The sequence below is a fragment of the Protopterus annectens genome, chromosome 1.part2 (genome assembly GCF_019279795.1).
Source record: "Protopterus annectens isolate FY-2018-M chromosome 1.part2, PAN1.0, whole genome shotgun sequence".
NCBI classification, from domain to species: Eukaryota; Metazoa; Chordata; order Ceratodontiformes; family Protopteridae; genus Protopterus; species Protopterus annectens.
The window spans coordinates 1,243,525,086-1,243,552,308 of record NC_056727.1 but is presented as its reverse complement, the minus strand read 5'-3'; the positions used below and the strand labels follow the sequence as shown (position 1 = coordinate 1,243,552,308).

Sequence of the window (27,223 nt, the reverse complement as noted above, 5' to 3'; positions counted from 1 at the left end):
CAGTTAAGACTCTTGTACATACCACAAGCAGAAGAAAACTGGAAAGGAATGATGCTAATACAGGGAGCAAGCTCAAGAAATAAGGAGAGATATCATGCAGACAGTTATATTCCTAAAACAGCAGGGAGTATTCTAAGAACTAAACCAGCACGAGAATGGAGAAGAGAGATTTTGATGATATGGATGACTGTGGTCAAGGAATACAGAAACTAGGCAAGAGGGGTCTGGAATTTATTGGAAAAACTGGCAAAGGAATAAAGGTATTGGGAGCAAATAACTAGAAAGGTAATAGAATGGGAAGAGGCCAAGAATTTATTTGGACTGCAGGTTAGAGATTGCCTTCCCTGACAAGTATTGATATCAGACTATCGGCAAAGAGAAAGAAATAGGGGGCTCCTGAATGAAAGAGCAGCACTGGTAGAGTTTTTAATAGAATCTACAACAGAACCTGCTGTTAAAAAAGGAATAATTGGTAAACTATATAAAATATTGCTTGGTAATTGGTAAACTATATAAAATATTGCATGGTAATTGGAAGAGTCAATCAGAGGAGCTTAGAAATGATAGGGAAAAGACTGGATAAACAATTCACAAAGAGACAATGGGAGGATATATGTATATCTTCCAAGTATGCAACAAAGTCTAGAAGATTTAAGATCTTTGCTTGGAAGTGTTTACGTGGGTATTTTTATAGCCCAAGTAGACTACAAAGAATTTTTCCTCAGGTGGATAGCATAGGTTGGAGGTATGATGGGCAAGAAGGTGGTGGCTGGGAATATATTTTTTGGGAGTGTAATGAGCTGGAAGACTTTAGGGATTTGCTGCAGGACCGCTCTGTCGGAGGTTCTGGGTGAGCAGATTGGATTGACTGGGGAGATGATTTTTTTTTTTGAGTTATGATACAGAATCGAAATTGCCTAGACATAGCCTTTCTGAGTCTAGTTATGGTGGCTGCCAAAAAAAAAAGCAATTACTAGGAAATGGAAATCAAAGTCTAGACCAACTTCACTAGAAGTAGTGAATGTAGTAACAGAGATAAAACAACTGGAATTGGGATCTTTAGAAATGGGAGGGAGCAAGCTATATAGGAAAAAATGGGAATTGTGGGAACAATATATGCAGAGCAGGATCGAGGTTTAAGAGGCAGGATTTGAATGAGATACATGCTTAAATGATGATGATTGGATAGATAAGTGGTGTGTAATGTTTGCAACTACAGTTTCAATGGTGTGCGAGATGTATACTGTTTGCAACTAAAGTGGTGTCATGTCTATTTTTCATTTATGTAAATGTAAAATTGCCTATGTGATATGTGAAAATTTAGTGAAGATGTTTGTTGGCAAAAAAAAAAAAAGCTGTTTCAAAAAAGTGGTAGAGTTTAAAGGACGTAGCACGTAGAGAAAACCTGAGATTTTCTGCTGTACCAGAGAAACTATTAGTTTTATGAAAGCACAAATAAGCAATTAGGCTGGTGTTCCATGGCATGCTCTGTTAATTGAAAGTACACTTCCTCTGTATGTTCTAAACCTAGCCATGACAAAGCAGGCAAGACTTGTATTGGTAAGGATGTAATCATACCAGCAAAAAGAATTGATCTCGACAGAACTGTGGCATTAGTGCAAAGTATTAAAAATTGGAGACAGTAGAGTGCTGTAGAAAATTATTTTTCACTGTACAACAAACAAACAAAAACAGATAAACTTGATAAACCACAAGGCAGACTGGAACTCAATAAGAGAAAGCTTAAGTATTAAAAATTAATTTAATGAACTCCCAATAAAATGAGCGCTTTCGGCGGAAAAACATACACCGCCTTCTTCAGATTACACAGCAGAAGGAAAGAAGCAAGTTTTTATACATGATACCAAGTGATTGCCCAATAGATAATAAGTGCATTGTTGAATTAAGCATTGTCATGACAACCTTAAAGCTAAATCAACCACTCGGTGATAGTTGCACTCTGTTGTCAAATACCAGTATTACTTAAAAGAACATAGACTCAAAGTTCTAAAATGCATTACCTATATTCATTATATTATGACAAATTGTTGAAGTTTGTTCTAAAACGCATGTGAAACCTTGTTCAGATGTATAAAAAACTAAAATAAATGCTAAGTATCATTAAAAAGCAAAACAGATATATGTCACATTCATGATAATTGGCAAATAAATCCCAACTGAAATAACATTAATTCAAATGTCCTGCTAGCTTAGAAAAACAAGTCCTAAATAAGCAAGACTGACATTTTAAAAGTTCCAAACATTTGTCCCCCAGCCAACCTTCAATTCTGGAATGACAAATCTACATGTGACCACATGAAAATTTAAATATAAACATTAGATGAGTTTCTTTTATCATTATTATATTAAAAAAGAAACTACAAATGCTAAATATACAAAAAACTTCTAGAAATATTTATATGCCCAAAGTGACAAATATTTCACCATTGACCCTATGGTTTATATGTTATTTATCAAGAAAAACTTGAAATAAAATTAAACCCTGAGGTGTGAGATTCGAGCTGCTGTATCCAGCTGTCTTCAGAATATTTTTTCCTAGAGGATCAAAGTAATTTTTGATGTAGAACAGGCTAAAGACAAAATACAAATGTTTGTCCAACAAAATGTAAGCCATCAAACAGATACTTCTCATTCTACTGATGCTAAAGCTTATAGAGAGACTTGGAGAGAAACCTCTCCCAGTGTTCCAAAGGAAAATTCTTCAGAGTCCAAAAACACAGGAGCTGACTAGAAAAAACAGGAATATCCTGGACTTGAACCCCAGAGTCTATCTTTGGGCGTTGGTGTTAAATAGGAAGAAGACCAGCAGCAGTGAAGTCAGTGAATAAATATGAGACTATAAAGCATTATCCACATTTGTGAAATATGACTTTACAAGAAAAATTGTCTTAGAAAGTTTGGACTTCTGTTGACATGTTAAACTTGTTGGGGGAGCTAAAATGCATATACCTTCTCATAAAAGGACACTAAAAGGAAAAGTAACTGTAAGTAACAATTTATGTTAAGATTAGTGTAAAGATTAGTGTAAAGCATTTCATGATATAAATTCCATGTTATACAGTAAAGCATTTTCAGTGGTTGTATGTGAGAAAGATGGTAAATTAAGCAACTTTTTTTTGGTTTTAAGAAATGTAAGCATTACAGTGTAAAAAGAGAAGAAAGGACAAAAGCATGTTTAAGTTAATGTGCAGTAGTCTTGGACTGCTGGGGGGGTAGGGGATGAAGTTTAAAACTGAACCGATTATAATATATGTAGAGTTTAAATGTTTTCTCTTACTTTTGACAAGGTGAATGTTTAGATTAATGCCTTGACTTATATCTAATAAGTTTTTTGTATAAGCATGTGGGCTTTAAAAATAAGAGAAAGCTGTAAATATAATGTTTTCCTTTAGCTAGTAAATGTTCAACGTGTGTGGAGAAATCTGCAACTGAGTGCAGCTGTACATATTATCATCTTACATTTCCATGGAGACAAGCTGACTGCAGGTTCAGGAAATAAATCCCGAGTGTTCTGGGCATTGTTTCCTGAAGGAAACATGAAATTAAAAGGTACAAGGGCAAGCAGCTAGTAAAAAAAATAAAGTTGGAAATTATTGAAAGTTTATAAGAGATGGTAGCTTTCATGGCACCTAAATACTTCATTGCATATACTAGAACAGTGTGTAATTTATTTTTATTTTAAGATAGCCAGTGCAGTCTTTCTTTTTGATAAAAGTTAGTTTTCTAAAAGCACACAAACTGTTTAGATTAGAAAAGAACTGACACCAGGTAGTTTAAGAAGGCGTACAGGCTGTAACATGTGCCTTAGCATGAATAACCTTATTTTTAAGTTTGGTAAGGACTGTCAGTGCAGCTGGTGATTTGGGGCAATTGCTCCTATCAGGAGGGTTAAACTTCACTATTTGAAGATGTACACAGTTTTATGTGTTTGTTTTAAGTTACTAGGTTCTTGGGTTTTGTTTTGTTTTTTTTGTTTTTTTTAAGGATTTTAATTGCAACAAAAGTCTTGTAAAATGTAACATACATTCAAATAGAGAAGACAAACTGTATAAAGTATCAGCTTGACAAAGATTAGTGGGTGCACACAACACAAAAGCTGTAAAATTGGCATTTAAAAAAACTGCCGCATACAGTAGGTTGGAATAATTTATTATTATGGCTACACTATCCGTATTATTTTGGAACATGAATGGTCTCATAAGTATACACAAAAAGGTAAGAGTATTGAACTAAGAAGTGTAGAGTGGAAATAGCAATGCTACAAGAGTTGCGTTTGGATAGAACTGAGCATGTGAATTTGATAAAGGATTTTAGGATGGATATTCAGCAGAATATTTGGGACATAGGAAAAGGCCAGTATTTATACTCATTGCTAGAGGATAACCAGTATTTCTAGAAGAGAAAAAAAAGATGATAATGGTAGATTTGTGGTATTGTGGGGGATACTGGCAAGGGAGGAGGATTATGCTTGTATGCATTTATATTCCACCTAAAACTGCTGTTATGGATCTTAAGAAAATTTGGGGGAGAAAATGATCAGCTTTCAGCAGGAAGTACTTATTTACAGGTGGGAACTGGAACTCAGTTTGCAATAGTGAATATGTATCTGGGGGACATAGAAAGGAAAGTATAACAAGAGAGAGTAGATTGCCAAATATCTTCATAATTTTTTTTTCAGTATAGAAGACATGAATTCTGTAGTAGGAACTCTGAGAGAATTTTCATATCCTTCCCCAAGGTGCAATAACTGTGCTAGACTAAACAGAAATTATATTTCACGTCAACATGTGCATTTTAGTGAAAGCTTCGGTACACAACAAATAACTATCTCAGATTATGTGCCAATAATCACTAAAAGAAAAATGCAAGGTAATGAAGTAAAAATGAGACATTGGCATTTCCCTACCTACCTGTTAAAAAAGAGAAATTTAAGGGACGGCTAGTGGAAATTATTCAGGAGTTATTAGGGAAATTCAGAGAACCTGAAAGAAAATCGATCACAAAAGGTGAAGAGAAAAGACTGACTGGGAAGAATCCTGTGGCTGTTAGCAAAAAGTGGTGCAAGCTCCAGCTTTTGTGCAAGACATGATTTCAGTAGTCAGAGGAAAAATAAAGCAAATGTGCTCAGAGCCAATTAAAATAAATGAAACACTGAAGGAGTAAATAGACTGAAATAAAAAAGCTGGAAAAATGGAAGAAGCTTTTAACAGATACTCATATGAGGTGATAAGACTGCAAATATCTGAGTTTGAAATGAAGAAAAGGCTGGCAGAGTATGAGACTGCTCAAGAGGAGATGTTTCAAAAATAATAGAATTGAAGGACAAAGCATTTAGGGAAAACCTGATATTTTCTGGTGCATTGGAGAAGCTGGAAGGAACAGACTGTGTTAATTTTATGAAAGCACAAATAAGCAATTGGACTGGTGTTTCACAACAGGAATTGCTAATTGAAAGGGCACATCTTGTGTATGCTCCAAACCTTTCCATGTTAAAGCAACCAAGGCCTTTAATAGTAAAGATGCAATCCTACCAGCAGAAAAAGATTATGACAAAACTGTGGTAGAAGGACATAGGTACTGAAAGTGGGAGACAGTAGAGTGTGGGAAATGATTACTGTCTGTACAGCAAACAGAAGAGGAGTAAATGTATCCCAGTAATCAGGGAATGTCAAGAAGCAGGTGTGAGATTCAAGATGCTGTATCCATCTATTTTCAGAATGTTCTTTCCTGGTGGGTAAAAAATGTTTAGTCAGAACATGCTAAGGAGGAATACAAAAGCTTGTCCAACAAAACATGAGCTATCAGACAGGAGATTCTGCTTCTTGTTCTTCTGATAATAAATCCCATAGAGAGACTATGCCAGTGAAACCTTTTCCAATGTTTCAAAGGATGATGGTTGAGAGAAAAAAGCACAAGAGTTGACTAGAAGAACCTGAAGTATGTTGGAAATGAAGCAGAGACTTGATTTGGGAGATGGAGATCAACAGGAAGAAAACCAATAACCCAGAAATTGATGAATAAATGTGGATTATAAAGCGTTAATTATATTTTTGAAATGTAACTGAACAAGACGACCTGAAATATTGGACTTCTCTGACTTTGTTAAACTTGCAGGGGACTTCAAAGCATATGCCCTCCTTCATGTCAATGTTTGGAAGAATGTTTAGGGGAGGGGAAGAGGAAGGAGAGAGTTAATTGTAAGTAAAACAAAATTTTATTCTGAACAGTAGTATTTTTATAATGCATGACAAAGCCTGCATGCTGTAAAGTAAAGCTTTCTTTGTTACTTTTTGTTGTAATAGAAATGCTAATGTAAACAGGCATCCCTGTTTTTCTCCTCTTCCTCCTCTCTCCTTGTTCAGTTTTAAGAAAAGTAGGCAACACCGGTGTAAAAAAGAGAAGAAACGTCTAAATAAGAGTTTAATACAAGAAAAATTTATATGCTTTTTCTTTCTTTTGGATAGGTGAATGACTGGATTGTGAGGCTTTTGGCTTTATTTAATATGTTTTAAGGGGAAGCAAATAAATAAAAGAACACTGAATATAATGAAAAGTTTTCCTCCAGCAAATAAGTGAGTGCTTGTATTCGAAGTAATTGTGCATTTGGTTCTCATGATGTTCTTCATCTCACATTGCTGCAGTCCTTACACTTGGGTAGTCCGCTGTCCTCGGTCGGCCCGAATATCAAAGTATAAGGCTGACGTCGGTCAAGGTGCATTTGACTGACATCAGGACGTCAGGGTACAAATGCGCATGACCGACGTCATATCCTCAGTCTTTTTTGCCGCATGGTCCGATGCAGAAGCAGCATTGCAAGTGCCGGTTGGCATTCTGAGATTTTTCGATTTCGAAGTTTCAGACCGAGTTCAAAGTTGGCTAAGTATCCCTTTGCGGAATATTTTAGTTTTTTCTTGCCTCAGTAATTTACCGGATGTCAGAAAAAGTCAATAATTGCATTTCTTGTGGGAAACAGATACCGCATAGAGATTATCATACTTTGTGTATTCCTTGCTTAGGGCCTGAGCACGACGTTGTTGGCTGTCGCTCTTGTGCTAGATTTAATAAACGCACTATAAAGAGAAGGTTGGATTGTGCAAGGTTAGTCTTTGGGAAGCGGTGTAATTATAAAATGCCGTTGGATGCTCCGACCGCTTCTTCAAGAAGCGCAAGGACAAGGCAGTTAAGCCTAGGCTAGAAGAACCGCCTGTACTGGACGCCGGTTCTTTAGAGGTGTCGGTGGAGCCGGTGGCTCCACCGGAGGTTTCTTTGTGTTCACAGGGTGAGACCTTATTATTGCAAGATGTGGCCTCTCAGGAGGCAAGTCAGGCTGAGGGGGCTTCTCAGGTTACTATACTCCCCTCCCTTCCTAGGGTGGCTGGGCCCTCTCCTTCTGTTTCAAAGGCTTCTCCCAGGGGCAGGCCAGGTTTGGCTTCAGTTGGTGTTACCCCTAGCTCTTCAGGTACTGTGCCCAAGAAGCATATGCTTAAAATGGCAGAAGATTTAATTACTTTAATTAGGGGTTCTATGCCCCCTCCTGATAAGAGACCTAGGATGGAGCCTGAGCTGGGGGGTTTTGAGCAGGCTTCAGATGTTTCAGAGTCTTCGGCTGATGACTTGCAGGAGTATTCTCCTTATTCTGATTCTGATGTGGATGATTCTACTCCTTCTGCTTCTCCTCCTGAGGATTTTTCTTTTTCAGAAACTCTTCATTCCATGAGGGAGCATTTTAAGTGGGAAGGTCAGGACTTCTCTGATTCCAGGAAAAGGCTTAGGGAATTTTTGTTTTTACCCCAGCATAGGCCTTTGGCTATACCTCCTGTTTTGGATGTAGTAGAAGATGTTTTTACAGAGGCTTCTCTTAAGCCTGATTCTTTGCCTCCTGCTCCTGTTAAGCCGGATACGTATCACAGGGTGCCTGAAGCTCATAAGTATCTTTTAAGAGTCCTAGGGCTGACCCAGAAACTGTTAGTCAGGGGCCTAAAGGTGTTAAGGCTTCTGTTGTTAAGAATCCGGTTCCTGCAGACAAAGAGGCTAGGGCCTTGGATAGATGGGGAAAGAAAGTTTATACTTCTTCCACTCTGGCTATGAGGGCTTTGAATTGCCAGTTTCACATGTTGAAATACCAGAACTATCTCCTTTCACAATTAAAGTCTAAGGTTGATGCTCTGGCAGTAGGTATTGATTGTAAAGAGTTGCAAGATTTAGTGCATGTTTCTGAACAGGTGGGTAAGCATTCTTTGCAATGTGGTTTTGATGCTGTACAGGCCTCGTCTAGGGTGGCTGCCACTGGGTCAGTTCTTCGCAGGCATGCCTGGTTACGGGATCAGAATTTGTCTGATCATGTTAAAACGAGGATTTTAGATGCTCCTTTACAATCTGACATGTTGTTTGGTCCTCCTGTTGAGACAGTTTTAAAGAAAATGGAGGACAAGGCTAAGTCTATGCAGACTGTTAAAGATTTTTTGCAGGTCCAGCCTCCAAAGTTTAGTAGAAATTGGCCTGCTAAGGGGTGGACGTATCCTTCTTATGATTCCCAGTCTAGGGGTAGATCTAGACGTGGTAGGGGTAGAGCTCAGGGCTCTTTCAGGCCTAGAACAGGGAGTTCTCCTGCACAGTCTTCGGTGAGGGCAGGGGTCAGTCCTTTCGTAAACAGACCCAATGACCTACCTTTTCAGCTGCCAGAGCCTTCTCGCCTGGCAGCACCTTTGGGAGGAAGGTTGGCACTTTTCAAAGAGAATTGGAGTTTAATTACCCAAGACAGATGGGTATTGGATATCATACACCACGGCTACAGGTTTTATTTCCATACCTTGCCTCCTTTCAAAGGCATGCCAGACGTTCCTCCTCAACAAAGAATAGAGGCGCATAAGCAAGTTTCTCTGTTGCTCCAAATAGGGGCCATACAGCCGGTCCCTATGCCAGAAGTGGGTCTAGGTTTTATTCTCGCCTGTTCCTAGTACCAAAGAAGGGGAACACGTGGAGACCAATTTTGGATTTATCTATCCTCAACACTTATCTGGACATTCCCAAGTTCAAAATGTTGACGTTGCAGCAGCTTTTACCTCTGTTGGGCAAAGATCATTGGATGGTAACTTTGGATCTCAAGGAGGCTTACCTTCATGTTCCTATCAGACTAAGTTGCAGGAAGTATCTGCGTTTGAGCTGGGACTTCTCACTATCAGTTCTCTGCATTGCCCTTTGGCTTATCTACTGCGCCCAGAGTATTCACGAAAGTTCTGGCTCCAGTGATAGCTTTCTTCAGGCTAAAAGGAATACAAATCTATCCTTATTTGGACGACTGCCTGATTCTGGCTCAAGGAAGGGAAGAGCTTCTTCATCATTTGGAATATGTGATAGCAGTGCTAAGATGCCTAGGGTATTCTGTGAACGAAATAAAGTCCAGTCTAGTACCCTCTCAGGACATGTGCTTTCTGGGTGTGAGACTGAATACAGCATCCCAGATGGCCTTTTAACCCCGGACAAACAAAAGAGTCTATCCCTTTACTTCCATCAACTATCTCATCAGTCCGTGCTGACTGCAAGGACAGTCCTTCAAGCATTAGGGTTCATGGCATCTTGTATTCTGGTGCTTCCCAATGCCAAACTGCATATGAGGAAGCTACAATGGTATCTCAAAATGTATGGACACAGCACTGCCAGGATCTGGACACTGTCATTCAAATAATACCTTGCATTCAAAAGGAATTTTTGTGGTGGGCTCAGGAATGTCACCTAAACAAGGGACTCTCTGTGACCCGGCCAGAGGCGAGTCAGATTTTAACGACAGATGCCTCAGACAAAGCTTGGGGAGCTCATCTAAATGGAAAGTGGATACAAAACAAGTGGCCTGTCAGACTACAACATCTACATATCAACATGAAGGAGGTGTTAGCAGTCCAGTTTGCATTAATAGCTTTCAAGGAATTACTTCTTCCAGGGCAGGTGTTGATTCTAACAGACAACACAACTGTCATGTGGTACATCAACAAGCAAGGGGGAATGCATTCTTATCCTCTATGCAGGCAAGCAATGATTTTGTGGGAGACTGCTCTCAGTTTACAGCTCAATCTTCAGGCAAGGTTTCTGCCAGGAGCACAGAACTCCTTAGCAGATGTGTTGAGGAGGCGAATTATGGATCCCCACGAGTGGAAATTGGATCCTCATGTATTTCAGAAATTGACAGTGTCATGGGGAACTCCAGACATAGATCTGTTCGCTTCTCCACTGAACCATCAGCTGCCAAAGTTTTGCACAAAAAGGTTTCATCCCACAGCTTGGAGAGTGGATGCTCTTTCTTTCAATTGGAGCAATCTTCATGTGTATGCCTTTCCTCCTCTGCCTCTCCTCCCAAAGGTACTTCTAAAGGTCAGACAGGACAAGCCAAGGATGATTTTAATAGCTCCAGATTGGCCTCGACAGCACTGGTACCCATTATTGAGAAGCCTGGTACGGAAGCCTCCATGGCCTTTGCCTTCGATTCCACACCTGTTGTCACAGGAGGACAGCCATTTGCTGAATGTCAAACTTCACTCTCTTCACCTAACAGCCTGGCATATTCTGTTTTGAACCATAGAGGGTCTCAACTTCCACAAGTTTTGAATGTGATTTTGGAAGCTAGAAGGCCTAGTGCAAGGAAAGTGTACGCAGATAAATGGAAGAGATTTTTATTTTGGAGTGCAGCAAAGGATTTTGATGTTTCTGAGCCTAATTTGAGTGTGGCTCTTCAATATCTTACTGAGTTATTGGACAAAGGTTTGTCTTTCTCTTCTATTAAGGTTCATGCTGCAGCAATTTCGGCTCACTATGATTGTGACCCACCATTGTTTTCTCATCCTTTGTTCAAGCAATTTCTTAGAGGGGCAAAGAATATAAGACCCCCACGAAGAGCTCCTACTCCTGCTTGGGATCTCAATTTTGTGTTGGAGAAACTCACTCTACAACCTTTTGAGCCTGCAGCTACTTCTGAGTTGAAATTTTTATCATGGAAGACTGCTTTTTTGTTGGCAATTACCTCTTCAAGAAGGGTTTCTGAATTGCAGGCCCTTATGGCGGTTGAGCCTTTCTTGATTTTCCATAAGGATAGGGTATCATTACGTACTAATCCTTCCTTTATGCCTAAGGTGGTTTCTAGTGTGGCTTTAAACCAAACTATTCATTTGCCTACTTTTTATGCAAATCCCCAAAATAAAGGGGAAAAGATTTTGCACACTTTAGATGTACACAGGCAGTTGCATTATTATTTGGACAGAACTAAAGGGTTCAGGCAGTCTCAGCAGTTGTTTGTTTCTTTTGCTTTGAGTTCTCAGGGCAAGCCTGTGTCAAAACAAACTATTTCTAAGTGGATTGGGTTTTGCATTGCTTTCTGTTGTTCCCATCATGGCAAGGAAGTTCCAGCTGGGATTAGGCCTCATTCCACTAGGGCTACTGCCACTTCAACAGCTTTTTTGAGGGGAGTGGCAACCAAGGATATTTTGGAGGCAGCTACTTGGAGTTCAGTGCATACTTTCTCTAGGCATTATCACCTGCCACTTTACTCTAAATCCAGGGCTGGTTTTGCCACTGCTGTTTTGCAGGGCATTTTGGCAGCTCCTGCTTCCTTGTAGTTAGCCATCCTCCCTTACCTCTGCTTTGGGATTCTACCCAAGTGTAAGGACTGCAGCAATGTGAGATGAAGAACATAGTACAGTTTTGTACCTACCATAAATGTAGATGTTCAAGATCCACATTGCTGCAGTCCAATTTACCTCCCTCCTTCCCTCTGCAGTTAGAGGTGGTTGTGTGGGTTGGGTTGTACATATTGTGTATATTGTATATATTGTACATATAGTTAGTGCAAGGGTGGTTGGTTGGTTGTTTGCTGTCTTTTGGTTTTGACCTTTATTTTTAGGGACTTCTGACATCTGGGGCAAGAAAAGACTGAGGATATGACGTCGGTCATGCGCATTTGTACCCTGACGTCCTGATGTCAGTCAAATGCGCCTTGACCGACGTCAGCCTTATACTTTGATATTCGGGCCGACCGAGGACAGCGGACTACCCAAGTGTAAGGACTGCAGCAATGTGGATCTTCGAACATCTACATTTATGGTAGGTACAAAACTGTACTTTTCTGTGGAGACAATCCAATAAGGAGGCAGTAAAATCACAATACATCTGTTTATCAATGGCTAGGAGATAATGTTTTCTGAAAGCATTCAAGTGTATTTCTAATCTGGGAGAGGAGTAAAGATGAGACAAAAACAGCACTTAGTCAAACTAGAAGCACAGGTTGTGGTTGTACCATGCATCTTAGCATAGATAACCTTCATTATAGCTTAATTCAGGCCTGTGAGTGTGGCTGTCAGTATGGGACAGTTGTTCCTATTAGGAGGGTTAAACATCATTATTTGAAGATGTATATAGTTTTGGGTGTTAGTATTGCATTAATAGATTTTAGGGGTGTTCTGGGGATTTTTTTAATATGTGGGTTTTCATTAAAACAAAAAGTTTTGTAAGAGGTGACATAGGTTCATATGGCTATAACAAGAAACAACTGTATGACCAACCTGCCATAGACAATGTGTGTATGGAACACAAAAGCTGAAACCAGACATTTAAAAAAAAAGCTGTTAAACATAATGGGTGGGAATAATAACTTAACCTGATGACAACACTTTCCATATTATCTTTAAATGTGAATGGCCTCACAGATGTATACAAAAAAAAAAGTAGTGAACTATATAAAAAAATATCTAGTGCTAATAGCTAAACTACAAGAGATACATTTGGAAAGAACTGAGCAGGTGAATTTGATAAAGAAGGGATTTCAGGATTCTTCAGCAGAATGTCTGGGGCAAAGAAAAAGGGAAGTACTTATATTAATTGCAAGAAGAACTCCAAGGGGGAAAAAAAACATAATGGTAGAGTTAAGCGCTTTCACCCGTAACCATGACGGGCTTTTTCATCTTGAAAAAGCCCGTCATGGTTACGGGTGAAAGCGCTTGATTCACTTTGGTTTCCACTTGGATTTAAACTGTGTCTTGATTTTCTATTGTCTGTTCGTGCATCTTCACAGCTTTGGTAAAGCAATAAAAGAATTTGTGTTTCAACTGAGGCGAATTTGTTCCAGTTAAGAAGAGTTTATTGGACTTCAGTGCTTGTGCATATATTTTCTTTGCTTGGTGGGACTTAGTTCGTTTTTTGGCGTATAATGGTAGAGTTGTAGCACTAAAAGACTTCTGACAAGGGAGAAGGATTACACTGGCATGTATTTATATTTCACCTAAAACTGCTGTAATGGAGCTTAAGAACATTCTGGAAGGAATAATCAGCTTTCAGCAGTGAATATTACATATAGATAGGGACAGGAATTTGATTTTCAGCAGTGAGGATGTTATCTAGGGGTCCCAGAAGGGAAAATATAACAAAAGAGGGTAGACTTTTGTAGAATTTTATAAAATTATTTGGTATGGAATATGTGAATTCAGTAGTAGGAGTTTGGAGTGAATTTACACATTATTCTCCATGGTACAGAAATCTTGGCTATGCTAGACAGAAATCATATTTTTCAGGAACACATGCATTTAATTAAAAGTTTTGATAAGCATCCAGTAACTATTCCAGATTATGTGCCAATAATAACTAAAATAAAAATGCAGGGTAATGAAATAAAAATGGGGCACTGGTGCAACCCCACCGGTCTGTTAAAAGAAAGGAATTAAAAGAATTGGTAGTGGAAATTATTTGAGAGTTATTAGTAAAAATAGATATTTCTTCTGAAAATATAGCTACAGTGGAGTTTAAAAATATGGTAGAAATAAAAGAGAGATGGTTAAGAAGTAATAAAAAATATTTAGAAAGACTGACAAAGGTCAATTACTGCAGTATAAGGGGAATCTCATAGAACAAAAGAGGAGCAATTGCAGAATACTAAACAGAAAATAAAGGATTACCTCAATAATATGTATGACTTTAGAAAGACAGCTGTTAATGAACTGTTTTTTTGATAAGTCCAGAGCACAAAAATGTTTAGCACACCAGCTCAGTCAACAGAAAGTAGAAAAGGTTGTTGCCAAGCATAGGGAGCCTATAGCAAAGACAACCAGAGATCCTGTAGAGGTGCCAAAAATATTTTGGAAATGTTATGAACATCTGTACAAGAAAGAGAAATATGGAAATCAAGAAACTGTGCAAATGGAAATGTTTATTGAAAAATTAAATATGCCAAGGTTAGTGGTAGATGAGGTTCAATTACTAACAGGATAGGAGGAAATGAGATAAAAATGGTGATGTATATATATATATATATATATATATATATATATATATATATATATATATGGGAGTTTTGTTAATAGTATTTTAAAAGAATGAGAAGCACCAACAGCCTGGAAGAAAGTGGTTGTGGCTGTAATATTTAAAGATGGTAAAAGACCCATCAGTTCCAGCTTCCATATATGCCCATTTTGATTCTACACCATGATTGTAAAGTGTTTGTCTATAATGGCTTAAAGACTGGCAAAGGTGATGCCAAAATTGGTAGATATGAATCATTGTGGTTTTGTGGAGCGGAGGCAAACATTTGACAATATTAATAGAACAATGATCTACTTGGAAGCAGAATGTAAGAAAAGACCACTGTTGATGGGTCTTGATGCACAGAAAGCACTTGGTAGTATAAGCTGGGATTTTGAGTAGGGCAATGGAAGTATTTGCTTTACCTGATAAAATTATAAGTTTGATTAGGAGGATGTATGAGTTGTGGGTGCCTCTCTGACAAGTTCTGTATGAGCAAAGGAACCAGGCAGGGGTGACCTCCTTCCCCTTTACCACAATTGACAAACAAAATAAAGGACTCTGAAATTAAAGGATACAATTGGTAGGTGGTCAAGAAAAGATATTTTTTTATACCTGATAAAACCCAAAAAGAATGTCAGTGTTGTGAAACATTCTGAGACTGTTTTGAATCTTTTTTGGGTACAGAATTGATATAAAACAAAGGCAATAGCTATAAACTATATACCCACACATGAATTAGTCCAGCAATACCCTTAATTATTGGGACATGATAAAATAAACTACTTAGGAGTGTGGATTAAAAAGGATTCTGTTGTGGCAGCTAAGGAATTTGAGAAGAGACTAAAAAGATAATACATAAACTGAGGAATTGGAAGCTGTTTTATGGACATGGACAGAAAGATGCAAGCAGTGAAAATTTTTTAATCCCTTTAGTTTTGTACACAGGTCAGGCATATTTTTGTCAACCAGAGGAGAAGTTGTGGATCGCAGTTATCACAATTAATAGAGTTGAAGGGTTTTATCTATGAGGGGAAGACAAAGGCAAAAGAAAAGTAGGATAAGCTAATCCTTCCAATAGAACAAGGTGTTTTGAGGATTATCTGATTTGAAGGGGTATTTCAGAGCTGCACAATTAAGGCTTTTATACATAGCAGAAGCAGAAATATATAATTCAAAGTGGAAAGGGATGATGAAATGGGGGAAGCTCAAGAAACAAGGCGAGACTGAGATTTTGGATAGAGATCCTTAAGGAGAATAACAAAGTAGCAGAAAATATTCTAAGAACTAAGCCAACACTGGGTCGGAGAAAGAAAATTCTGCCAATAAGAATGACTACAATTAGGGATATAGATAATAGGCTAGAGGGGGCTGGAGTTTACTGGAGAAAACTGGTGGGGGAACCAAGGTATTGGTAGCAGATAATTAAGAGAGAAGGGTAATGGAATGAGAAGAGGCCAAGATTTCATTAAGACTGCATGCAAGAGATTGCTTTCCCTAGCAAGGACTGAAATCTTGGTATGGGCAGAAAAAAAGAAATGGGCGTTCCAAAGTGAAAGACCCACAGTGGTGGAGTTTTTGGTGGAATGTAAAACAGAAGCTGCTAAGGGGGGGGGGTAATGGCTAAGACCGAAGCTGCTGTTAAAGGGGTAATTAGTAGGGCATATAAAATATTGTAAGATAACTGTAAGAATCAATCGGAGGAGGTTGGAGGGGATTGGGAGGAGAGATTGAATAAGGAGTTCACAAAGAAGCAATGGAGGGATGTATGTGGGGCTCCCAGTTATGCAATGGAGTCTAGAGGGTTTGGAATCTTTGCTTGGAGGTGTTTGCATGGGTATTTTTGCACCCCAGGTAGATTCCAAGAATTTTTTCATGAGGTAGATGGCAGATGTTGGAGGTGTGATAGGGAAGAAAGAGGTAATTGGGAACATATTGTTTGGGAGTATAATGAGTTGACAGACTTGAAGATTCCTTGCAGACTACTTAGAGATACTTGGTGAGCAAATTGATGTAACTAAGGAATTGATTTATTTTTTTAGCTATGATACAGAAGCAGAACTGCGTAGCTATGGATAAGGCCTTGCTGAGTCTAATTACAATGGCTGCCAAAAAATTACTACTAGAAAATGGCAATCAATGTTTAATCAACTGTACTAGAAGTAGTAAATATAGTAACCTAGATAAAACAACTGGAAATGTGATCTTTAGAAAAGGGTAGGAGCAAATTACGTAGAACAAAAATGGAACTGTAAGAACAATACATGCAGAATAATATTTTGGAAGAAGAATGAGATTTAAAATAAGGCGAGATTTGAGTGAGCTATGTAATGTTTGACAATAACTGGCTAGATTATAAGTGATGTATAATGTCTGCAACTAAAAATGTCAGTATGGTTTGTTTTCATTTATATAAATGTATGATTGCCTGCCTCATAAGTGAAAATTTAATAAAGATTTTTCCGTAAAACAAATGAAAGTGGAGTTTCAAATAGGGTAGAAATGAAAAAAAAGATATGGTTAAGAAGTTACATGAGTTATTTAAAGGGCTGACAAAGGTTAAAGTTGTTGCAGAATAAGGGAAATCTCACAGAACAAGAAGAGGCGCAACTGCAGGGTGCTAATGAGAAAGAATATCTGGATAATATGCATAAGTTTGGAAAGATTGCTGTTAAGCAACTGCTTTATGATAACTCCAGAGCACAAAATGACTTGTTCAACAGAAAAAGGGTTATTGCCATACTTAGGGAACGTATGACAAAAAAAAAAATAACCAGAAATCCTGGGAGGTATTATAGATATGCTGGAAATGTTATGAAACTTTTGTGTAAAGCAGAATAATGTGGAAATCTAGAACGAGCACAAATGAAAATATTTATGTAAGACTTTAGTGTGCCAAGGTTAAAAGTAGATGCAGGATCAACAGTTAACAGCTAAGATAGGACATGTGAGAAAAATGGTGATGTATGATCAATCTGCAGGAAAGTCACCAAGAATGGATGGTTTTCCTGTGAAAGTTTGGAAGCTATTAGGGAAGAAAGTGATAAGATCTGGAAGGTTTAGTTTAACAGTATTTTAAAAGGAGGTGAAGCACGAACATCCTGGAAGATGCAGCTTAGGGCATGTTGGAAGAGACTAAAAAGATAATCCATAAACAAGAAATTCCAGTTTCTATGTTTTTGTATGTCAAGATACAAGTGGTGAATCATTTTAGTCCCTTTAGTTTTATTTATAGGTCAGGCATATTTTTTCAATCAGAGGCAAAGTTGTGTACAGTAATAGAGTTAAAAGGCATTTATCTGGGAGGAGAGAGGGCAAGGGTCATGTGTAATAAGCTGATCTTTCTAATACAAAACTGTGGTTTAGGATTACCTGATTTGAAGGGATATTTTAGGGCTACAAGGTTAAGGCTGATGTACAAAATACACAAACCTATAATTCACAGTGGAAAGTATGATGATGAAGCAGTGAGGAAATTCAAGAAATAAGGAGAGAGTGAGATTTTTTATGCAAATCCTTAAGGGGGAATAACAACAGACATAGAGAATATTATATTCATAAAGTAGTAAAAACTGTTCTAAGAACTAAGCCAGCACTAGACTGGAGAAAGATTTTGGCAAGAGGGGTGAATGCAACTAGCGGTGCAAGGAATAGGCAAGAGGGGATTGGAATTTATTGGTGAAAACTGGCAAAGTAACCAAGGTACTGGGAGCAAATAACTGGAGAGGGAAAGGTAATAAAATGAGAAGAGTCCATAAAGACATTTGGACGTCAGGAGAGGAACTGCTTTCCCTATCAGTGATTATCAAAGTGTAGGCAGAGACAAATGGATAGGGGAATTCTGAGTGAAATACCTGGTCTGGTAGCTTTTTTAGTTGAATCTAGAGCTAAAGCTCCCGTTAAAAATGGTAATTAGTAGGGCATATAAAACATTGCATGATAGACTCTTTTTGCACCTTTCGTGTTATGCTGCTGCTGTGTTTTCCTGTAGCTTTGTGTCGGTGATATAGCTAGAACAAAAGATTCTGGCATCTGCGTTTTGAAGATGGCTTGGTCGAAGCGGTCTTCCCTAATAGCTGTGCTTAGCCAGACCATACAGTATCTTTTATTCTGGAAGGAGATTATCATCAGTTAACATCCCTAAGATTTGATTAAAGTAATATTCCATTGTTCATCTTTTTCACAGTCAGTTTTGTATAGACGAAGGCTATAGAATTTCAACCATTTCTCAGAGTCAGCATATCTGCACCTTTTTTAACACCTTTATTGAATTATCACTTAATACATAGGCAAACATGCATTTATATATAAAAAAAATTAACGTTTCCAGTTATATACTTTATACATCACATATGTTCTTGTTCTGTAACTATCATCAGTCCATTACATAAATTGCTCACTCCCTGCCTTCCTTTAAACCTCACTCCTCCTGAACTGTACTCTGTATGTATTGTTCCCATGGTTTCCATTTATTTCTATGTAATTTGCTCCTTCTAGATAACAATGATAAAATAACTCAAAGTGTTACAATATTCAATAGTTCAGATACAGTTGATTTGGTATTTGATTTCATTTTTCTAGTAATTGCCTTTCTGGTGGCCACCAGAATTAAATTTAACAAGGCTTTGCTATGTTTACACAATTCAAATACTGTGTCCCAGCTCAAAAGAATCTTTTCTTTAGGTACACTCATTTGCTCACCCAATATTTTTGACAGAAGCAGGGAATTTCTAAAATCTGCCAAGTACTCAGATAAAACATGTGCTACCAATTACTTCTTTCTCCAACATTTGCCATCCACTTGTGGAAAAATACTTTCATATCTACTTTGGGTATAAAATGCATATACAAACACTTCCAGGAAAACATCCTAAACTTTCTAGACCTAATGGCATACTTGGGAGTCTTACATATGTCCTTTCATTTTTTTTGGTAAATTTCTTATCCAGTACTACATCTGTAACTTTAAAAAGAGCATTAGGCTGTTTAAACATCATAACAAACAAGTGGAAACTGTAGCAGTACACTTGATAGGACAGTGTATAAATGTGGGGGTTTAGGAACATTTCAAGAAGAAACCGGAGTAACAAGGGGCACCTTATCTAGGTGGAAATAAACAGATATTTTCTACACTTAACAGCTTGCAAGCAGAAGTGGTAGTCATCAAGACATTTTCCAGGGTGACTTTTGTGCTCTTGAACCATTTGGTTCAAATTGAGGATCGGCATGCTTTCTTCATACTCTAGAATTTTTCCATGATTCAAAATATTCAGGCATTCATGTAATGAACTCATTTAACCTGACAAATTTAGGGAGAGTTGCATCATTCTGACAGTCTGAGTATCAGATGGCTAGTGAATGGCAGTACTTAGAATGTTCCCTTCTATCTTGTGAAAAACGAATGAGATACTTTGAAAGTGCAATTTCTGAAAAATGCTATTGAGGGAGTAGTAATTGTCTTGAAGTTAGAGCTCAACTATTTTTTCCAATTGGGAACTATTCTGGGTTAGAAGTCTGAAGAAAAACAGCAGTTAGAACACTTCAATTTGAAATGCAGTACCTGCAGTTTTGAGCTCACACCTGTTGTTTGAAACTCTTCTCAGATATTTCTGAATATTTGAGATGAGCTTCTTGTCAGGCCATTGTACTTAATTTAATGTGTTCTGTAATTATACAAATCCAAAAACAGACACCAGAACACTTCTGTGGGAAATTGTTCCCCAAAATTGTTACACTTGGAAAATATTACAGATACACACACACACACACATATGTGTATACTCAAAGGCTCAAGAAGCAGTTTAACATGTCTGAAGACAATGTAAAGGTGGTCTTCGGTAGCATTAACCAAATTATTTTAGAGCCTAAAAATATCATTTGTTCTTCCTGTATGGCTTTTAGACAAAAACTAGGAACAAACCTGTACCTTCCATTAATTGGTATACAAGAAACAAGACCAGTAAAGGCAGCTTGTATTCCAGAGAAATTGCATGTTATAAAAGAGAGAAATACAGGTTCAGAGCAGGCACTAGAATCCTTTCCGTTCAAACGTCTGAGAAAAAAAATGTTCTGTTACCAGGCTAAGAGCATCTTCATTTGGGTGAAAGATTAAAATTTAGTTAAAATATGCTTAAAATCTACCAAGCCTTTAAGTTGTGCTCATCGTGTACTTAACGGAATCAGTTTGACTTGAATCACAGTTCTCAAAAAATACTAAAATGTTTTAGAAACACAGAGGTGCAGCAGCCAAGGTTGCTGCCTCACATTGCTTAGTTCTGCAGTTCGTTTTGCAGATGCAGTGCCATTTTTGTGATGTGCTGGTCTTCCATTTGTTTATATGGGTTTTCCAGGTGCCCTGGTTTCTTCAGACACAGAAACATGCAGTGGGTGAATTATGTCTCTCAACCTAACAGTAAGTGTGTGTGCACAGTGTGTAAGTGTGCACATTTGTCCTGTGATTAAATGGTGTACCATCTATGATGATAAAGTGCAGAGACGGCTATGGCTCTCCCATGCCCCTGGATAAGGTAAAATGGGTATCAGGAAATGAGAGAATGGCTGAATATTACTCAGATGGAGCCAGTTAGCTGCATCTTCAAGTGGCTGAAAGGTTATGGTGATAGAAATTTACTGCATCTATGACTAGCCTGCATGCATGGTTTTTAGCCAGTGTTTTATGTCCTCATTTACAACTTCTTATGGGAGGAAAATACTTGCTAGATGAAAGCGAGGAGGAATTGATATCCAAAAAATTGTTTAATGTCAACAGCAGCAAACCAAGTAAAAAAATTGACAAAAAGATATAAAACTCTGTCCACTGGTTAACCCAGGTTTCGTCCTTTCGATAAGACTTCTTCAGAACAATAAACAAACCAACCTTTCCATTTAAATATCCTTCTAGTGCATCACTAATTGATTCAATTATTTAATTCATTAAAACCTGTGATTTGAATTTAAAATAGTTTTAAAAACCTCTTAAAGGAGCCACATTGTGATATCATAATGTAATACAATACCCTACTTTCCTACATTTGATTACTGCCCGTGTAATTTTTATATGAACTCTATATGAACTTGTACAAACTTATTAATGAAATAATTTAGTATTAATTTAGTATCAAAAATATTTATTAATATGATGTTGATAAATATGTAAATAAACAGATAATTGTTGTGCATAAAATACTATTAATAAATAACCACTGTATGAATAAAAATAGATAAAAGTATCCTAAAATATGCTTTAACTTTAAAATGGGTGCTGTACTAATGCTTTCATTGATTCCCAGATATTTTTGGGCATCTAATTGCAATTGCCACCTTACCTCACTTATATCAAGGTGAATGTCTAAAATTTTTCCTTGTATATCTTTTTTGATGTGCTGTATCACACAAAACTTAAAATCGTGGTCAGAATTAGCCATTAAATGTCTGGCTAAAGCATTAGTAACTTTAGTATGTTTTATATCCAATATATGTTCCCTTATTCTTTCTCTAAAATGTCTGGATGTCTTGCCCACGTAAAATACGGGTTACAAGTGGAAAATACTTGCTTGATTGCTCATACAAAAGCAATATATAACCCTTTCAGCACTTTGAAGACAGGCTCAGACATGTCTTGATTTTTAATAACACTAGTAGTCCCTTTCAGTTAAAACGTGAGTGGTCTTAAGCATGCTTGCATTTTTTTGCTTAAATTGCTGAATCAATAAAAGATCTAGTACTGTTTCACAACCTGCAGTGTATTTAATGTTTTTTCTTCACAAAAGAGGGCTAATTATATACCTATAGGTACTCAGTGCTTTCCATTAATACCAAGTATTTTGAGTAGCTTTTCATGGACTTCACTGACTAATATATTTGAGAAACTGCCATTTTTCCATTTGTAACTTCCACAAAACCATTCAGAGCATTAACTGTATTGTTTCAAATTGCTTTTAGTTTTAACGACATCAGTATAATTAATGAATTCTTTGTCATTAACTTGCTCCTCATTTCTTTTTAGGTTCTTTCTTTTTGCTTGACCGTCCTCAGCCGACGGTTTGAGTTCCAAGCAGATGCTTTTGCCAAGCAGTTAGGAAAAGCTGAAGACCTCTATTGTGCCCTCATCAAGCTGAATAAAGACAACTTAGGATTCCCAGTGGCTGACTGGCTCTTTTCCATGTGGCATTACTCCCATCCACCATTGCTGGAAAGACTGCGTGCCTTAAAAGTTATAAAACAAGACTGACTGCTGCTCTTGTGATGAGAAAGGAGATCTTTCATCTCAGGACAAAAGTTGACCATTTTTGCATTTGTTTATATTGTCACAGTTTCATTCCATTTTGACATGCCTGAAGTATTGAGGGGTTGATTGTCCTGTTGCATTTTTTTATTTGTTTACGTGAAGTTATATTGTGTTGGGTGAATACTACCTGTTTGCATCTGTGTAGTAGATATGTGCTAAGTTTTTGTTAAAGCTAGACTGGTAGAAATTGCTCATCATGTTAAAAAAGGAAGATTTTATAACTCACCTTCTGTGGCTGGTTCACTAGAAAGGTGTCTGCAGGAGACCGAGTGCATACATCAGCCTCTTGAAGTTGTATATTGGGGGGATCTTTATCAAAACAGTGAGAGAAGAAAATCAGTTACATTGGTAAAAATAGAAAGATGTAGGACAGATGCTGAAAATTATTAAGAATTAATCCACACAGTTTTTGTTAAAACAGCCATAGTGTGTTTTCTGTTTGTACTCTTATGAGTAGTTCCTTATCAAAGCTGCTTCTGTTAAAATAGTTTTAAAATCCTTTGGGAAATCTTCATCTTTTATTTTGCGTGACTTCTATGTTCCCTGGCCCAGAGACTGGAGTTGCATTTCTGCATAAGTGTAAGTCAGCACAGGGACAAAACTCTGCTTCACCACCCTTAATGCATACGTTTACAACTTAGGTTGTTTTAATGAGACGCAAGTATAACAGTGGTTTATTCTAAGAACATGAAAAAGTTTCTAAACAGTTTACATTTTATTTTTTATTTTTGTGTGGTTAGGCAGCAGATGTGTATTTCCCCTTTTTAAATTGCAAAATTGTACACGGACAAAAAACGAAAAATATGTTTCACTTGTCTGGCAGCACAGAAGAGTAAATCTGTGAGCTGTTAGGCCATGTCCTGTAGTCAAGGGCTTGATTTCCTTCAGCTTCCATTTTCCTGCTGTGCGACTCTAAGCAAGTCTCTTAACCACACAGTGTTGCTTCCAGGCTGAGTCTGAAAAACTGGCCCAAGTGGATCAGTGCTCAACGCCAGTTAACAAAATTCAAAATAAAATAGACATTTTCTGTACTATAACTCATAAAAGTATGTCTTTGTAAAATGACGCAGTGTTCCAGATTAAATGTAAGTATATCCAGTAACACACAAGTGTTTGCTTAGTTCAAATGCTCAGTTGTCAAATCATGAAGAAAACATAAGTGGGGGCTACATTTTACTGAAACCAGAATCACCAAGGACTGTAGAACTGTTAGTAACAGTACGCATCTTTATAAATAATGCTAAGCAGGAAAACCAGGACTAGATATGAGCCATGTATCTACATATTGTATTATTTTGCTTGTTTTTGAATGATCTTCTAAGTATTGAAATTTCTAAAAATCACAAAATATTTAAAATTTTAATAGCCTTTTGATTTTAGTGATAGCTGGGCAGAAACTACTATAGAAAATATTGGAATGACTAGACAAAAATGCATTACATACAAAAAAATATGGGCCGTATAAAATGGTTGCTTTAACATTGTTCAATAGAGTTGAGTGATTTATTAGTTTTCTGAATTGTACTTGTTTGGTGGTTAAATTGTCTGGTTTGAGCTGATAACACTTGGTAGACAAAACTCTTTTTCCTTCATGGAAGCCTGTCTGTTATCTGCAGGCAATTCACTTGCAATGCAGTAGATTCCAAACCAGCTTGCATGTTTGCTTCCCTCCAGGAGCCAATCACATAAGTGTAGTCAAGGCCAGTGTTAGCATTTGGGACCTGCAGCACATGTCAAGTTGGGGACCCCCTAGGCACTTCCAGTCTAAGTATCACCCTATCACTGTTAACCCTCCTAAGCAAGCTTTTTGTTCAAGCTGCAGTGTTTTACAAGAAATATGCTTGGGGTAAACTGAAGCTGCAATGCTCTTGCATTAGGACAGGCCTGTGTACCACACTATGTTGGCACATCTTACAGGAGGAAATTCACAGTGACTGGTATTTAGTTACAAATGTGATACATCATAAATCTATGTACAGGGCTGCACTTAGGTGAAGTGGTGTACTAAGCACTGCCTACTATTTCATCCCCTGCATGCACACATTCTGCGGTGCTCCCCTGATGTCCTTCAAGGATGCATCTGCAGTCATAACAAATGGGTTGTCCTGCCTCAGGCAGCCCTTCGGTCGGCCGGATTCCAAAGTCTGGGTCTGGCCTCGGCTGATGTCGCACTTCACCCGACGTCATAACTGCTGGGGTATAAAGGCATCAGCCGACGCCATTTTCCTCAGTCTTTCTTGCCGCGCGGTGCCCGAAGCAGACGCTGTTCGCAAGTGCCGGTCGGTCAGATCCAGAGATTTCAGCGTACCGAAGACTTCTAAAAAGCTAAGTACCCCGTTGGGGACTCTTTCTTGCCTCAGCCGATGTCAGACAAAGTAAATAATTGTTTAACTTGTGGGAAACAAATACCTCATAAGGATTTCCACTCTTACTGCCTTCCTTGCTTAGGCCCAGACCACGACGTATCAGCTTGTTTAGCCTGTGCTTCCTTCAACCGACGGACTCTTAGACGTTGGTCGGAGTTTGCAGAAGAGTTTTTTGGCTCCACTTTTGCATATAAAATGCCGTCGGAGACTCCGACTACACATTTAGCTAAAAACGCAAGAAAGGACCGACACTCGCGGCCCGCGGTTTCGGCTGAAACCACCGTTAGGCCTACCGCGAGTGTCTCTGTTTCAGCTGAAACCGAGACCTCGGTTCTCCCTTCGGCCGAAAGCATGCCTCCGATAACCGAGGCCACACAGGCCATGGCTGAGTCGGCTACAGAAATTCCTGCTGAAGTAGCAGGCACACTAGAGTTGTCTGACACTATTCCGTTGGACATCTCTACTCCTGCACGTGGGGCAGCTAGACCCCCTGCCTCTATGTCTATCAAGGCCTTTTCCAGGGCTAAAGCAGCCAAACTTTCCAAGGCCTTACCTTCAAAAGCTCCCTCTCACAGGCCTACCTCAAGTTCCCAGATTCTCAGCCTTGCTGAGGACCTTATTTCTCTGATCAGGGGAACCCATCCTCACCCAGACAGGGCCTCACAACCCCCTCCTGAAAAGAGGCCTAGGACTGAACCTCTGTCCTCTGACTACTCCTCGGATGGTTCAGATGTATCGGACCATCAGGAAGGCCCGTACTCACCTTATGAGGATTCTGATGCAGAAGACTCCATTCCTTCTGCCTCACCTCCAGAAGAATTTTCTTTTGGGGAAACCCTACACTCAATGAGAGAACACTTCCAATGGCAGGGTCAGGATTTTTCTGATTCTAGGAAAAGGCTAAGGACTTTTTTACACTTACCACAGCGTAGGCCTTTAGCCATTCCACCTGTACTATCAGTTGTTGATGATGCATACAATGATGCCAGTACTGCCCCTGATTCTCTTCCCCCGGCCCCTGCAAAGCCTGACAGATACTACAGGGTCCCGGATTCTCACTACCACTTGTATAAGGCTCATGCTGCAGACCCAGAAACCATTTCTCAGGGCCCTAAAGGTGTTGCAGCTGCCTCTGCCAAAAACCCACTACCATCTGAAAGAGAATCTAGAGCATTAGAGAGATGGGGTAAAAAAGGTTTATACATCTGCTACTCTTTCTGCCAGGGCTTTAAACTGTCAATTTCACATGATACAGTACCAGGAATTTTTGTTAGATCAGCTGAATAAAAAGCTGGCCTCTCCTGAACCTTTAGACCGTAAGTCCCTTCAGGATTTGGTACACAATTCTCAGCAGGTCAGTAATCATTTCTTAAAATGTGGCTATGATGCACTGGAGGCTTCATTTAGATCAGCTATGACTGGAGCAGTGATTCAAGGCATGCCTGGTTAAAAGAACAATCCTTACCAGACCATGTTAAGTCTAAACTCCTGGATGCCCCTATGGAGAAACAAAGTTTGTTTGGCTCCCCTGCACAGGAGGTTCTAAAGAAAGTGGAAGAAAAAGCAAAATCTGTCCAAACAGTCAAGGATTTTTGCAGGTCCAACCTCCGAGGTTTAGCAGAAATTGGCCTTCAAAGAATTGGTCCTTTCCAGACACCTCCAGAGCACAGAGAGGCAGAAATAGACGCCCAAGAGGCAAAGGTCAATCTAGGGGTGCCTACAGGGGTCGTCAGTGGCAACCTGCCACCCAAAGAAGTGCCGCCACAGCTGCGACTGCAACCACTTCTACAGGACAGACACAATGACTTGGCTCTGATTCCGCCTACCAGGGAACAACTGGAAGCACCCTTGGGCGGAAAGCTAGCCTTATTCTCAAGAAATTGGCATTGTATTACAGGAGACAAATGGACTTTACAAACAATAGACAAGGGCTACAGGTTTCACTTCCACACTCTACCAAAAAAGAGAGGAATGCCAAACCTTCCACCAAGCCAGAAATCAGAGGCTCTAAAACAAATCATCAGTTTGCTAAGGATGAGAGCAATAGAAAAGGTATCATCTATGGAACAAGGCCAAGGATTTTACTCCAGACTATTCCTTGTACCAAGAAAATAAAATCAATGGAGGCCTATTCTCGATTTGTCCGCACTGAACACATACCTCATTGTTCCAAAATTCAAAATGCTGACCCTACAGCAACTTCTTCCCATGTTGGGCAAGGAGTCTTGGCTGGTGACTCTAGATCTCAAGGAGGCATACCTGCACGTCCCTATAC

General features: G+C 38.7%; 1 protein-coding gene across 1 annotated transcript in view; it reads left to right on the top strand.

The window, feature by feature from the left end:
• ZMPSTE24 (zinc metallopeptidase STE24) overlaps positions 1-24,066 on the top strand; it is an 842,432-nt gene extending 818,366 nt beyond the window's left edge. The window contains exon 10 of the mRNA XM_044060120.1: positions 22,301-24,066. Within this exon, the coding sequence (XP_043916055.1) occupies positions 22,301-22,525 (225 nt within the window). The 3' untranslated portion in view covers positions 22,526-24,066. The remainder of the gene's footprint in view (positions 1-22,300) is intronic.
• The last annotated feature ends 3,157 nt before the right edge of the window (positions 24,067-27,223 follow it).